The 16,636-nt window shown below is 37.6% G+C and overlaps 1 protein-coding gene across 4 annotated transcripts in view; it reads left to right on the top strand.

Moving 5' to 3' along the window:
- The window catches only part of EVC2 (EvC ciliary complex subunit 2), a 61,342-nt gene that overhangs the window by 4,843 nt on the left and 39,863 nt on the right, over positions 1 to 16,636 (top strand). For 3 of the 4 annotated variants that reach the window (XM_053975141.1, XM_053975142.1, XM_053975140.1), the window contains exons 3-7: positions 5,256 to 5,416; positions 5,953 to 6,018; positions 9,744 to 9,930; positions 11,567 to 11,676; positions 12,759 to 12,821. In XM_053975141.1, coding sequence (XP_053831116.1) covers positions 5,256 to 5,416; positions 5,953 to 6,018; positions 9,744 to 9,930; positions 11,567 to 11,676; positions 12,759 to 12,821 — 587 coding nt within the window. The remainder of the gene's footprint in view (positions 1 to 5,255; positions 5,417 to 5,952; positions 6,019 to 9,743; positions 9,931 to 11,566; positions 11,677 to 12,758; positions 12,822 to 16,636) is intronic. The other variant, XM_053975143.1, reaches the window with a different exon arrangement.

The following is a 16,636-nucleotide window of genomic DNA, read 5'->3' as shown; positions in this document are numbered from 1 at the left end:
GCATTTTGTTAGTAGGTAAATATATGTGTTAAATGAGTGCTACAAGCACTGAATTATATGCTTGATTTTATAACTGAAAACTGTCCCATTCTAGTAAATATCAATTTTTAACATATTTTTTTAGTGATTTGCCTAATCAGAGTACTACATTCTTTAGTTTTTTCTGAAGAAGTTCTTGATGAAAGCAGAGAGATGCGTAAAACCTTTGTCATTGAGACTGGCAGCGTGCTGAAGTGTGAAATGGATTGTGACAGCACACTGATCTCAGTGTTTCTGTTGAAAGCTTTTTCGAGTTGTTTCTGCATAAGATGAGAAAAGACAACCCCAGAATATTCCTGTGACTGAGGAACACAGTGGATTTTTGAGAGCTATATTTGAGTCTGCTCTGATTTATTCAAAACAGACCTGGAAAGTAGATTTGTTTTTTCTTGTTGATGCCCATAGTTTCTTTGACATTGTAACAAGAAAAGCTAATGGCAGCATTCAAAACTGAGTACCGTAAATAGCTACCTTTGCCTGTTCATTGTTGTGTGTAATTGAAAGGACTTCAAATTGGATCTTGTATCCTGGATTGTTTTCAAGACAGGGAGTAATTTAGAGCAACGACAATAAGAATATAGCAAGTGAGTGTATTTAACTCCTGTCTTACCCACTGAAATAAAGCAAAAATTTTCAAAGCTTTGCTGATAAATTTGTGGTGGATAAGCAAGTGAGACTCTGGAATCTGAATTGAAATATTCAGCCCTTGAGAGCCATAAATTAGAATTAATATCTTAGTTAAATTGTTGGGTTTTTTTTTCCTCATTTTTAATTCTGAACTTGAAATTTCACAACCGTGTCAGTGTCTTTGCTTTCCTACTGTAATTTGGCATTCTACTGCTTAGAATGGGCTGTAAAGGTATAGGAGCCTTAAGGACATACTGGAGTTTTTGATGTAAACCTATTGTAAGATGATTTTAATTTTCTCTTATCCTATTTAATGCTGTAGCCAAGAGTAACCTTCAGCTTAACTTCTATCGTGATATTCTATGCGCTGTTCTAATGGTGGGTGGTCCATGCCACTGACACGTTCAGGACTCAGCCCCCTGAGTCCAGTGGTCAAGGCTTGTTGTGTCAAGGCTTGTGCTGTGCCAGGTCCATGTCCTTACACAGAACTAATTTCAAAGTAAAGGACAGTGTGCTGACCATGATCAGGGGACAATTTCTTTTCTTAGAATACCCATCCTTCTACTCCCAGTCTGTATGAGCACAGATTCACTGCCACCACGCTGGGGAGCTCTCCTTCCTAAGCATATTGCCCGTGCCTTGAGTGTGGCAGCTGGAAGCCCAGAAGAGCAATATGTCACCACCCAAGGCAATAGTGCAAAAAGTTGGAGTGGCAAGTAATGGCCTAGGGGGAACAGCAAAGAAAATTGAACTTTTAGTAGCAGAGACTACTCTGATCAACTGTGCATACTACAGGAATGTGAGAGGTAAAATGTTACACCAGTATTCCAGCTGTTGCAACTATGTTAATATTTTTTCTGTGTTTCCATTCTGAAATTCAATACAAGATCTACCTACCAGCACTGGTAATTAGCTAGGAATATGCAGTTTAAGACAGGTTCTGATGTATCTGTTTATATTGGGTTTATGTAGAATTAGATAATGGGAAAACGTTTTATTAATGTACTAATTAAAAGTAAGATAAAATATTTAACAGCTTGATAATGCCTTGTAAAACAGGGGAATTTTTAATTAAAAAAAAAAAGAATTTTTTTCTTAAAGATTGTGATATTGTCTCACATCTCAAAAGGAAGTGAAATTACTGTCTTTGATGAACTGTTTGATTTGGCAACTTTGGAGATGTTTACAGGGAAGCCCCAGATGAAGCTCCATGCTCTGGTAGTTTGCTTGCTGGGAAATGTTTTGGCCTGAGGCGCTGTAGTCAGGGAGTTCCTGGTGGCAGCCTGGCAAGCCCAGCTGAGAGGGGGCTGCTTGGGCTGTGTGGAAAGCTGAAACTGTTCCCCTGCGTTGCAGAGATTTTCTTTCAAAAAGGGGTGGGAATCATTGCCATTTAGAAACCAATGAAAATTATGACCTTGCAGCCTGATAATGGCTTTTCTGAAAACAGCCAGAAAAATTACCAAGATTGAAGCTGTAGGAAGAAAAGGGTGGAAGGAACAAGGAGACCTCAGAGTCACTGTCAGAACTGGGATGCATCTCTGGAGGGGCACTGTTGATGGCACCATGGAAACAAATTGCACTTCTGAGCAGCATCCTAAAGAAAGCCAAAGTGAAAGGTCTCAGCAGTCAAGTATTTTCCAAAGTCTGATGAATCTCTTTGTTAAAAAAAAAAAAAAGTTTCAGAACAGAAATCTAGAATATAGGTGAAAAAGACAGAATGTATTATGCCTGTACCATCCTTTCTCAGATATTTAGAGTCCAGCTTTTCAAGCACCCAGCAGACATCTACAATCCTACATCTACAATAGGAACTTACCTGAAAAGAGACAGTAGGTGAATTGATAAATACAGTTATGTTGCTGATGTTGAGTATGCAGCAAATTATGTGGAAATGCACTTAAGTTCTTGTAGATTAGCTGTTCCAGTGACAGTTAAATATGTGTGGATCAGAAAAACGTTATTTTATTTAATTGACAGTCAATACTAGAAACAAAAATGCCACAGAAAAGTGCAGCTTTATTGGCAGTGGATCCAGAGTATTATAGAACAGCCTATAATATTATAAATTAACAGGAAGGATGAGAAAAATTCTGGAGAAAAGCAATACTGGTTGAATCTGTTTAAGCAAAACCTGCCACTGGGAATATACAAGTGGATTTGCAGAAACATCCTTGTCATCATCAATGTTGAGGCTGCTTAACATAAAAAGTTCAACTACTTCAGCTACTGATGATGGAGTAGCCAAATAACATGCCTGGAGACTTCTGCTGGGAGTTGGGAACATTATCTTGGGATTGTAAGTGATGACAAAGCACGGCTTGAAAACAGACTCATCTGTGTAATTAGTAATACAGAGATTGATTCAGAGTCAGGGAACATGATCAGTTAATTAAATTGGTTACTGTGGACTTGATACTCTTTAGAGGGATAGTATCAGGCTTTGCCGTCACATGTAGAACGCAGCTGGGTGTGCTTATGGAGATGTTATACTACACAGGACACAAGATAAAAAGAAACCTTATGAAGCAATTGCACACTTCTTGTTGGCTGACTGCCCTCATCCCAAATTCAGAAGGAAATGATCTGCTAAACAAGAAGCATTTTAAAGGTAGTAGTTGCTCAACAGAGTTCATACATTTTGTCATTTTGACTTCTGACTTACAAAGCCCTACAAAGAAGCTCATTCAGGGTTTCTGTTTTCTGTAAAGGAAAGTGCATTTCCTGTAGTCAGGAAAACAAAAAGGAGAATTGGTGTCCCACTTCCATAGGAATGGCACGACAGTTGCATTAATGTATGAGAGACACAGCATATATAAAATTAATCTTTTTCACTGTATGAATATATTTATACAAAACTGCAAAGAGGCTTGATTCAGTAGTCAGAAACAGGTTTAAAGCCGTTGGAGGTGAGATACAGTATATTTGGATCTGCTGGGGAGTGTCACGGCTAGGTGAGCTCAAATTGGTATTTAGCAGGTTTGTACTGCACTGCAAATTCAGCACTGGTTTCATTCTGAGTGATCTGCAACATTGCTTAGTCTTGAAATTGAAATAAGCCATGCATGACTGTCTTGAAAAAATTCCAGCCCCAAACACATGTGGACATTTGTTGTAATTCTACATGTTCCTGTTCTCACCGAGTTTTGCCATGTTGTTTTTACAGTCCCTAAATTAGTCAGAGTCTGTCACATTGTTTAACAGTGGTTTATATACTTAAGTAAAACTTAGAGAAGTGAATTAAAACTGGTCATAAAATATAGACACCAACTTTCCCTGGCCTGTATATCCACAATTTTGTATATGCTACTCCCTTCCAAATAAACATGGGAAGACAGGGAAGCTCCCCCAGTACGTGTCCACCTGGGTTTTCTAAGCAACAGGATTGCATCTCATTCATTATGTTAACAGAATTATTTTCAATGATTCGTGTGCATTAATGCTTTAAGGCTCCTTTTAGGGGTCCAGTTCTGAATGCTCTGTCCATGCTTTTCTATTTGCAGCTAATTGTATTTCCCTATATTAGTCTTCCTCCAAAGCAGTGGCTTTTCAAAAAAACTGTTGCTACTCATATTGATGAGATTTTAGTGTCTTCAGCTTTTCATATTTTATTAATATGTAATAGCCTTTTCCATAGAAAAGTAATTTCAAAAATTACTTGCCTTTTTAATGGGACTTTTTGTTCATTTTAATGTATATTGCTGAAAACTGATTTAAAAATAAGTAATAAATGAGGATAATATTAAGCAAAAAATGAAAAAAACTTCTTTGAACATAGACAACCAGCTATCATTTTAAATTTTCATAATATATTTCTCTTAATTCAGCAGCTTTACCTTTTAGCAATTTAACATATTAAATTATTTATTTTTAGTATAAGCTTCTTTTATTAATGTCATAAGTGCTTTTACTTTCATAGATCAAAGTGATATGATTTCAAAACTATGCCTGTTACTTTGTGTAATATCACTGAGTAATCTTTCATAAAAATTTAAGAGTATAAGCTAGCATTTATATTGCTTATTACTAAATTTATGAGCATTTTATTTGATGGCACTTCAACTGAAATGTAACTGAGACCCATCCTCAACTGAGAAGTATTTCATTTCTGAATATGTATTGGCAAGGTCAATGCTTAATTGGAAGGCTGCATTTTTGAAGCAGACCACCTTTAGCACTGATGCCCCTCATACTGTGGATTTTTTGAATTCTTTATGCTTTGCTGAAAGCTGCTTTGTGTTGAAAATATTAACAGTTGACTTACGGCCTAAACCTTTTAATTCATGCATTAAATGCTTTACATTTAAATGGCAAGAAGTTTTCTGTGGGGTATATGGGAGTTCCTTAGGGAGGAAACAGTTTTGTTCTGACTCCTGCTGGGTTTTGTAGGACAAATCCCATCTCTGTTTCCTGGCTGGCCTCAGTCTCTGTTGTTTGTCATGATTTTGAGTGCCGAGAGAGAGAGAATCTGGCTCTGTCTGCACACAGAGCACTGGTGCCGTGATCCCCCTCCCTGGCTAGACTCAGCACCAAGTGGCTGCCATGCAGGACCCAGCCTTAGCTGTAATGCTGAATGTTGCCTTGGTTTTCAGCAGTGCCCTTACCTGTGGTCATTCAGGCAAGCAAAGCCCCTCACCAGCTCTTGACCTCTGCAGCCTCGGACAGCCAGTGGAGCCATTCGCTGTTTGCCTTGATACCCTCTTGGACGAAGAAGGTGCTGTTCAAACGGGAGTCTGACATCAGCCACCTTCCGGTCAGTAAAAGATGGTTTGCCAATTTCAGTATTTGTAAGGGTTGTAGCAATTCTGTAAAAACTAAATGTTGGGAATTTACTATCCAGTTAATAGATTTCTAGTTCTGTCTCAGATGATTGTGTTCATTTGACATGACTTCAGCAACACCAACTAGTTTTGGGACTTGCAAAGAATTCCTGTGACAGGTACAGCTGTGTGATTGCTGTGTAAATTCTGAGAGACACTTAGTGATGAAAAGAATCTGTATAGTCTGGTGAACTTCATGCATGGTTTTTTTTGTTGTGAATTGTGATAGTCAAAAGATTAATATATCAATTAAGATTCTAATAATTACTACTGGGAATAAGTATTTCTTGCACATTTGGACTAGAAAAAAAGATTAAACTGTTGGCATAATAAAACTCCTAAATTTGAAAGCGATTGGTACCTCTAAATGTTTTTTAAAATCATTTATTTATTTATATAATTTAACTTGTTGCTGAAGTTTGTGAATTGTGTTTTCATACACTATGTAGATTTTCCCCTTCCTCCATAGCCTGAAGATATGTCCAATATGTCAGTGTCTTCTGAATTTGGAATAACCCTTCAGAAATGTGGTATGGTAAGTTTTCTTACATTTCTCTTGTTGGTAGGAAGTTTGTGCCCAAATGACCTTTAAAGAGTGGGAACCTGATAGTGCCCATGCTGAGGTTTTAGGACTATGTGCAATTTGATATTAGATTGGTCCCACTCTCTGAGGGGCACTGTTTTGCAGTGTTGGTTCAAAACAGAAGTCAGTGAAATCCCTCAGGCTTCAGGGCATTTTGGATTGTGCTTGAAGTAAAAACCTGACTGTCAATTTCTAAAACTGCAAATGGGCAAATTCCAATGCACTCCTGAGTAATCAGCCAAAAGGCTGGGTAGAGATAGACAGATTTTACAAGATGAGATGAGCCTTCTGAGATAGTCCCCTGGCCCAGCCATGGGTGCCCTACCTAGGCCAAGTGTGGACTTCTTTGGAAGGATGAAGCACTGACCCCTGGGTTGCCCATTGTGTGTTTGGGCATCCTAACACACAACCATAGAAAAGCCATTGTGTCATAGTCTGTGTATTCAGTGGGACTCACCTATAGCACAGTATTTAATGAAAAAAGGTTTCATTTTATTTTTGCTAGACTGTTATTTTTCCTTTCTTTATTTTTTTTGTTTTTATTTTCCCTTTCTTTGCACTCAGTGAAGCAGGTATGAATTTTTATAATTAGTCAGTTCATCTTATCTGTCTTCTGGGGAGAGACAGCACATCCAACTTTAAGAGCAATCTGAATTCAGCCACTGAAATGGTGCCTATGAGGGGGGAGGATTCAGTAACCAGTACAGGAGAGGTGACATTATAACCTTTACCAGATCAGCTGTGTAGAGAAGAATGAATATGCATCACATCTCATGGTGCTAGTTACCTCTGATGTTGTTAGTGAAATGGCAGCATATAATGATTAATGAGGTGAATAGTAAGCATTTCAGACATAAAAAGTAGTAACATCAAATCTTCTGCTTTTCTATCTCTGAAATTTTTATATCAGAGCCTCTCAGGAACAGACTTTGAAACAGTCTCATGTTGTTTTTACTGCTGTTTACAGCACAGCCTCACACAGGCTCATTAAAAACTGCCAAATAACTGCTGTAGGAGATTAAAGGTAATCTGTTGTAGATGCTGTCTTTATCAGAAAACACTTTTGTAGTGCTATTAGTTGTAAATTACTGGAAACTATACAATTATATGTGATTGTCTTTCACCTGCAAATGCAGTTCACATTTAATTTTCCTTGGCTTACCTTGTCTTCTGCTTCAGTCCTATTTCAAGTGAACAAATGCTTTCATGCTAAGAGACAGACTGGCCATATGGTGCTCTTTAGCTGTTCTAAATAGAAAAAAGTGAATTTTGCACATTTTCCTCCTCCTGCAATGAGTTGCTCCTCAGAGCATGGAGGTGTCTTATGTTTGCTTCTTGGAGTCAGGATCTTTCCAACATTTTAATGTAGAAATAGCCTTATTGAAACTGAGGTGTATAAATTTTACCAGTGCTTCCCGCACCCACTGTCTTCCTTCTTTCCAGAAATGGGTTTCTTCAAGAGCTTCATTCCATAGTATGATGTGAACTTTTCTGTAACAGTACCAATAATCCTTAGCAGAGTTGAAATAAATCTTTAAATTTAATTGCTTGTCTTCTAACACTTTTACCTGTCTTGTTCCTTAATCTCTTAAGCATTCATGCATTGGAGATTATCAATGATCCGATAATCTTTTTTTCTCCTTTCTTTCCTGTTTCTAGTTTTTCTAAATTATTTGTAACAATGATCCTCCATTCCTTTCAACTTCCGTGGCAATTCCTTCCTCCTCTCTTTTCTCCTGTTGTGTCCATGCTCTTGCTGTCATTCTTTCATGCCACTCTCCCAGGTACCTGAAGTGAGATCTCTTGCAGGGGTTGATGACACACATGGGGCACTTCAGCAGCAGAGAGAAAATCGAGTAGGTGCTTATGGCATCATCAGTGGCTGCCACTGGATTTGGTTCCTGTAGGTGCCTGGCAGCCTAACCATCTGCTCCAAAAGCAAGAAAAAACATCTTCCAGCAAATTAGAGGAGCAACTTAAAGAAGATAACCAGTGGTCACTGATCACAGTGGCAGCACTGGGTGGAGGAGTTCTTTCTAGGAGCAGTCAAACCATATATGTTGCTTGGTTCTCATCTGCTGATTTCAGGGTGAAAAAAAATCCGAATTCTTTCAACCCCTTTGCAATTGAGCTGAAGTCTGATTGCCAGTCAAAAATAAGAAATTAAAACCATGGATTTAGTATTAATGAGAGATGGGGTTTTGAAACTTCTTTCTTGTTTCGTTTTGATTTTCTTTTTTAAAGCAGATATCTAGCCTTTGTGATTGCACATGAAATGTTGAAAAGCATCTTGACTGCATCATGCCAGTTTAGAAACAAGGAGAGAGAAAATCTGACCAAAATATAACACATTTTTAATACTTGATGATTTTAACTCTCAGAAGTTGGGGTATAACTCGTGATATACAAGCATATGATATTGGCAATGGTTTCCCTGGAAAGATAACTAAGCCTATTTTTATACATGTATTAATACATACATTATACATGTATTAATACATACATTTTTATACATTGCTTGCAGCTTCTAGTACGATAAATAGTTGGGAATTTTGTCCCTTAATTTCTGAAACTGTTATCTGGTTCTATGCTGAATTAGTATGAAATGCAGAGATCAGTGCACAATAGCTACATGTATTGAACCCTATGGATACCATGAACTCTGATGTGATTTCTGAAGTCTATCACAATTCATATTTTTAGAACTCATTTTTCATGAGGACCGCTTTATTATTTTATATTTGCTGGTGTCCTGATACAGTGTAGACATTTCCTTAAAAGGAAGACCTAAAAAGAGAAAGGTTCAACCTGAATCATAATTCTGCCAGTTAAAAGACTATTATTTTAGTGTCATTATTTGAAACCTCATAAATCATCATGAATATACTATAGATCACCATATTATTATAGATCCTATAAAGATTTAAGACAATTCTGGTTTAATATGAGTTACAAAGGAAGGCAGTTTGGAAGGTGAGAGGTCAGTAAGCAACTCTGTACTCAGAATCATTTCATTTAGAGGGTATAATTGCTCAATAAGACTTCAGGGCTTAATGGAATAAATAATCACATGAGCACATGTTGCTAGAGATTGATTAGTCTGTGACCATCACTGCTAATTGGAAGCAGAGCCATGAACTCCTATGTTCACTGGTGGCTCCATCTGCCCTCATGTGGGAAGGGCAAGTCCAGACAGCTGGCATCCTTCAGAGAAGGGGGTTGCTATGAAAGAAAGGAAAATAGAGACCAAAACAGCATGGAGAGAATTACTCTGTAGTGAGGAAGCTTGCAAAACAAACATCCTTGTGGTACAAAGGTAGAAATTTAAGAATTTTCCAAACTCTGGTTATAAAGTTATGATTCAGTTTTGTGCTGTATGCAGTATCACGAGGATATTCAGAATTTGATTACACTTCTGGTCGTGTATGAGCTGAGTTTCCACCTTCTGGCTTTCTGCCACTGTCTCCAAGCAACAGCTTGACATACCAAAGACTAAATCTCACTGGGAGTGTGAGATCAAACTGAGTGTAGTTTCATTTGCAGATCACTCAGAATACCTTCAGAAAATAAGTTTACACTTACAATGAAGTTTTATTTGTAATCAGGGCTATGAATTTTGCTGTTAAGATGCACATACAGCTGCCTTGCACCATTAATACTAATATTTCTGATTTCAGGTGGATGTTGAACGTGACCCTCAAACTGCATACATTACACTTGTAATTAATAACACCAACACATTGCTCTCAACAAACATCACAGATCTTGTCCTCATGGACAACATTACTGGTCTACGTGTTCAAAAAAACAGTGGGAATAAGACCACAGATGGCATACAGATTTACAGGAAAAGTTTCTTGCAAGGTAACAAAATCTGCAGTAAAATACCCCTCATAACACATGTCAAAGTGCATCTGTTAAAATCACTGTATTTATTTGTTTGTTTATTTATTTTTTTATTTATTTATTGTGGTGTAAATTATTTGATTATCATTTAATACAGGCAAATAAGTCTGGTAAAGGTTTTAGGCTGCAGTTTCCAATATGTCAGCTTCCTATTAACTGTTTCGACTCACACCTTTGAACTGCTTCCAGTCTTCCAGGCACAGAACTGAGCCTCTTTTATTTTGTAAAAGTTGCCATCAAAAATGAGAGTCTTTCACAATTGTATTTGTTCATTTTGGGTATTTTTAAAAATTTCTGCAAAAGGCATTTTAATCATATTTTGAGGCTTCTTTAGCCAAGTGTAGCAGCTCAGCTTGCTGAGGTATTGAGGTGCATTGGAATTGAAAAAGGCCATACAATCAGAAATAAGGCAGCTCTTGTCAGTATGTTTTCTTTCCAAACTGAGCAAATTACAAAGTCAAAGCAAGTAATAAAGAAATAAACTTCCAGTTGTGAAGTCAGTTTGTTCCTTTTCTAATTGGTAGCAGTTCAATCAGTACACATGCATTAAATTTTATCTTTCTTGACTTCTTCATCTCCTTTTTCCTAATCACAAGCATGTCGAAAATGAGCAGCTTGCTTTTGGAAGTCACGACATTTCTCCAGGAGCTTCAGAAGTGTTCACTGATTCTTGTTTATGATGGAAGTATCTCTGGTTATGATAGTTTTATGGTGAAAGATTTCCACATAGAAAAGGGAAATAAGTAGGCCTGGGGCTGCTGTCTGATTGCAGTTGGCTAGCCAAACTCCATTTCTGTTAACAGCAGTGTGAGCAATGGTTGCAGGACTGGTATTTTTGGAAATGTTGAGGAATTGTTGGCTTTCCACAGAGATTTCCCAGAAAAAATTATCCCTGAGAAAGAATAGAAAAATGGCTTTCATATCTGATCTAGTATGCCAAGTTGGAGCTACTACGTAATTTATTTATAATTACTGAATCTGGAGTTGAAGCTGGCTTTTCCAGACAAATCAGTGTGAAAAATACTGAAGTGGAAGAAAATCCAGCAGACCAGATTTCTGCATAGTTTGAGGTTTGGTCATTACTATATTAATCCTGAAGTCAGCCCGTACCTTGCCACTGGGGCTGGACAGAAAGGCTCTGCCTACACCGGCCTATGTACTGTCATGCTCGGTGTTTGCCATAATAATTTTTCCTACTTCAGTGCATTGTGAATCAAAATTCACCTGAATTCTGTCAGATTTCTCTTTGGTTTCAACAAGTTAGTGGTTAAAATGTAGGCAGTCCATTTTATAATAAAAATATTTTAAAATAATATCATGTGACTTTTGGTATCAAAAAAATAATGCTTTTGGGTAGGTTGGGGCATCATTTAATGCAGTTTCCAAATCCTGGGCTGAATTTGCTTGAATTTTAAGAGACAGCAGATATGAAGGATGTTGCTGAGCTCAAGTGGCCATGAACTGTCTACTCTGGATGTGTGGCATCTGCTATGTCAGAAAGGAAAAGCTCCAGTGCTGTCCCAAGCCTTCTCCAGGGATCTTTAAGAAATTTTCATGGAAGTAAGCAAGTCTATCCATATCCCTGTTTTAATAGGTGGAGAACACTTTGCAATCAACTATTCTGCACTTCTTGATACAGAAGAAATGTGGCATGGCAGGGTCTTGACACTGCCTGCGAAGCTAACTTTCAGGAGTTCATCACAGGTATTTTATTCACAATTTTATTCTGCTCTTCACAAGTTTTGTAAAAAAAACAGTCTCCAAGGTGGTTCTTGCTTGCCTAAACAATGAGGTCATCATGTAATGAAATGAAACTCTTAGGGTCTCTGATTGATTACCATGAACTTATAAATGTATGAATTATTCTTCATAGCTTAAGAAGTCCTAGACCTCATTAAGTAAAGTATTTTTGTGTGTTTTCTTGTAGCTTTTCTTTATACTTTCATATTTCTCTTCAGTTTATTGGTCTGTCTTGGAAATAAGTGTCCCACATGTGTATTCCTGAAGCCGAAGCGAGATTGAAAGTTTTGACATATTTTTATAATAAAGTAATTTATTTTAACTGAAAAACAAGTTGCAGCAGAGAAAAAACCTCATTGCTCATAAGAAAGACACCTTTTAGTATAAGAGTTTTCTGTGTCTGAAAGATTTCTCAGAGAAGCTGAGAAATCTCCATCCTTGCTGATTTTGAGAACTGTTGCATCAGGCTCTGAAACAACTGGTCTAATGATGGAATTAGCCTGGCTTTGAGTAGGAGACAGGACATGTGGTTTCTGCCAAAGTAAAATTTTTCAACTCTTAAATATGGCTTGATGGTTTTTCTGTGGTTTTCATAATTACATGAAATTATAACCTGCAGATGTATTTCCCATTTCAATTGCCTTTCTCCTTGGTTTTGGAGGAAAAGGTGTTCCATGTGTATGGGAGTGGTACTAGAGCAGTGGAGAGGAAAACTTAAAAAAAACAGGGGATGGTAAAAGTAGAGATTTATACACTGACTGTGGCTCCTGATCCATGCATTCTCAGTCAACCCAGATTTTGTAGGCAAAGAAAAATGTAATACTTTGTGCATTGGGATATGGGGAGTAAATCCTACAAAGCAGCTGCTTCCATGTCTTTCAGTGTTACCCCTAAGTACACTGCATTTTCCTATGAGATTTATTTCAGCTTTAAGCTTAATGAGAAGTATAGCTAATCTAAAGAGAGGCTTTTCTAGAGACTCTAGGCTGTTTGCCAGTGGATTCTGCTTTTTTTTTAATACAGGTAATTTTTTGTATCTCTCTCAGAATAAAACACATCTCGTATCATTGACAGCATCACTTACTGTAACGGAAGAAGAAAAGACCAAGGTAAATTCTATGATTTGGTATTACATTGACTCTCCTGCTTATACTTCTGGATGATCTAAAGTAAATCCTAGGAGCTAAGGATGTCCTTGTGTACTTATGTCTCATCACTCAGCTATTGGCTAGTAATCATACATAGGTTCTGCCTTCTCAGATTTTAAGAGGAAGAAAACAGGACTCAAAGGGTCTTTTTTTGTCTTAAACCAGCAATGTTTGTTTAGTATGGAAAATCTAAAAATGCTATTATGCTCCTTGCCATGTTCTTTCATTTGAGGAATCGTCCAGGCATAGGAAACTGAGGTGAGGATTATGCTCACCTGCTGCTGTGCCTAACCACCATGAGAAAGCTTTTTGTTTTTACAAAAGGGTAAAAGTATCCTCCACCTGTTGAGGAAAGGTTTCTGTATGATGCTGATACTCAAGCCTGACAAATAAAACTGTGGAAACAGTGGAGTAGTTTATGCTTCCTTTCATTTTTTAACTAGTCATTCTTCCAATATGACTTTCTGTTCTTGGCTTCTGAAGTAATTCTGAAAAGTAGTTTTAAGCAGGCCAAATAAACCTTCAAAATTACATTGATTGCAGGACTATTATTCTTTTAGATAGTTTTTTTTATTAAAAAACTTTCTACTTCATCAGTTTCATTGCTAGAGTAATCCCTTCACCAAACTTGTTTCTCTCCCCCAGCCTCTCATTAATTTAACAGGCTGCTGTTGCATGGGGTCATTTTTAAAGAAGCTGTGGCTTGGTTGGTAAGAATACTGGGATTATTTGTGTTCAGGCAGAAGCAAACAGTTGTTGCACCATAGAACATTTTGCCATGGCTGTGCATGTGGATAGGACTTGCCTGAATAGGTCCTGAGGACTAGACCACTCATTCCTTCCATGGACCTGTCCCATGAGTTTCTCTCTGTCTTTAGAAAAAGTTATCTGTTTGGAGATTGGGCACAGGAGCCTCTTGTTCCAGTATTCTCTTCTGCTGGGATCTCTGCATTCTCAGCGTTTATTATTGTAATAGATAACATGTCCAGATGTGGCTTTGTGGTAATTGAAGATCAAGTGCCCATTCTGTTAAAATGAAAGCCATGCTTAAACATGATATAAACTAAAACTATACATAAGCTAGAGAACTCATTGTCCCTGGATAAAGATCTAGTAATATTTAAAAGGATTGGACATTTGTATAGCTAAGAATTACAAATGGACTTGACATAAATCTCTGGTTTGGAAACTCTTAGAGGTGTAAACCATGAAGTAGCTGACTGGTTAGAAAAATAGCCTCATGAATGTTTTCTGTAAAATTTGGTATGAATTGATTTGCAGCAGTTGCTGATGTCTTAAGCCAAGACTGTAAACTACATTGGTCTCAACTGACCATGAAAATTTCTGCAATCTGTTATTTTACGTAAAACCTTTTTACTGTGCTTATTATTTTTTCCAATTTGAACTTGATAGTTAGACCTCAAAAAGTTCTTATGAACAGTTCCATAGGGAGGTAAAATTAGCTCAGCTGCATTTGAACTTAGTAAATGAACAGGTTTGTAACTAAAATGTGTGGTAAAGATGTGTGGAAAATACCATAATTTTTTGAAAAATAAAGCTTAGAAATTACTTAACACATCATGTTTCACATGCATAATATTTGACTTCATGCTGTGGCCAAGCATAAGATGTTCTGGAATGAAACCAGTTTGTGCAAGGAAATTAGGATTAGCTGGAGAAGGTGTGATGTATTTTATTTCATTCATATTGTCAGCTGTCATAAATGCTCTCCAGCTCAGATTTATCTATTAAAAATAATTATTTAAGCCTTTTCATGGATATGTTAAAGCCAATGCCCATATATGACTAAGTAGACAGTATCTGGGAATGAAAAGTGAAGAATTAATTATGTAGTCATGGCAGTGTCATGCTACATTGGTCCCATCAGCTTTCACATTATTTGCTTGAACACTTAGATACAAAGGTGTTCTTTAAAGTTTCACAAACCTTGTTGATTTCTCTTCTGTGCCACTGGAAGAAAGTGCTTGGTTGCCTGGAACAAGGTAATTTTGTGAGTTATGAAAAAAATATGAGTACTGCTCATGTGAGTGTCAGTGCCAGATGTCATCCCACAGCGCTTCAGGGCCTGTCAGTACTTTGTGCCTCTGCCCTTGGCTGGGGGAGTTTGATGCTGAATGGGAAGTTCTCCCATCTAAGCCTGTTGCATGGGAGAGATGATAATAATTCCTTTACACTGATTTTTATGAGGTTTGTTTCCCTCAGCATCATGCAAAGCAGTGGGAGCATATCAGTTCTTGAAAGAAACTTGGGCCTGTAATGCCTCTTCCCACTGCTGGGATGGCTTTAGAGGTTAGCTTAAGGAATGGCTTTTGAGGCCTGCTGATGTGCCCATGGTTTGGAGGTCGATCTGCAGGGCCAACACTGGTCTTGACTTGAGCCAGGTCTCTGGCACCTCCCCTGCACCATCTGCTGTGGTGCTTTGAGATGGCATTAAGCACCTGCTGTGTTCTGCTTGGACTGACAGCTCCCAATGACAGGGACTGTCCTTCCAGAGCCCATTTCCTTAAGTATAAAAGCACAGACAAAACTGTCTGCCCTCATGCAGACTGACTGTCCCACTGTGGGTCTCACTTCTTACTTAGAAAGCAGAGTCATTCTGTAGCCAGTGCTTTTTCTTCACCAAAAGAAAAGCAGCTTCTCAAGCAGCTTCTTTCCAGCTTCATTGAATCCATAGCCTCACCAGATCCTTGCTTTCCCCAAAAGCCTAGAGAGATCATTAAATTTCACAGAGTGCATAGAAATTAGGCAATTGCAAGTGGGTTCAGACAAAATGATGAAGTGGTTTCAAAGCAGCATTTTTCCCCTAAGTATTATCTATGGCATCTCCTGTTCCCTGAAAGTGGAGGAATCTCAGTCAGAGTCCTGATGTGACAGAGATGTTAAAGTGCAATAAATTATTTTCAGATTGTGGGCCATGTTTTAATATTGTTTCCTGTGCAGAATTACCATTGACTCTGTGAAATGCTGTTAGGTTTCTGCTCCAAGAAAAAGACAAACCCAGCTTGCAAGCAGCATGTTAATTATTTACAGTTCCTAGCCCCAACAGAATGATCAGTGGTGAAGCATTATACTAATAGCTGTGCTATGTTTTTCATTGAAAGATCTCGTAGAACTAAACAAACACTGAATTAACTTTTCATACATAGAGCATGAAGTAAAAATTAATTTTTAATGCAATTCAATTTAAAGATTAAGTTAAGAGCTAAAGTGGAAGGTCTACAAAGTTGTTTGTGGCTCATGGTTCCAGTGCTCCTGCCAGCCTTTTCTGACTCAGGTTAATGCAGAAGCTGCAAGGTTGCACACAGATTGGGAGGTGTCAGTTGCATATTTATTTTGAACTCATATTGTTACTTCCTTCCTATGGTGTTTACTGTTTCATTGAATCAAGAAATGGCCATTAATTAAAGTAGCCAACATCTGACTGACTTTCCAGAACCTATGAGCAACATCAAATGCCAGCAATTTTAATGAGACTTCTTAGAAGAGTGGCAACTTTGGAAAATAGGCTAGTAAGTACAGGGCACCCAAAAGTCACAGCAAAAAAAAATCAGTCTGTGGAGTTCTCTTGCTTGAATTGGAAACCTATTGAAAATACTCACTTGTTTGAAAACATTCATCAAGATGTAGTAATAACATAGTGCTGAGAAATCCTGAAGTTGTGTGAAGCCATTTAAAAATAATTTAGAGTTTGCTTACAGTTACAGTCTTTGAATTGTAGTTATGACCTGATCTTTATATATAATAAAATAACATTT

The sequence above is a fragment of the Vidua macroura genome, chromosome 4 (genome assembly GCF_024509145.1).
Source record: "Vidua macroura isolate BioBank_ID:100142 chromosome 4, ASM2450914v1, whole genome shotgun sequence".
Taxonomy (NCBI): Eukaryota; Metazoa; Chordata; class Aves; order Passeriformes; family Viduidae; genus Vidua; species Vidua macroura.
Note: the sequence above shows the minus strand (reverse complement) of the source record. Positions and strands in the feature narration are given on the sequence as shown.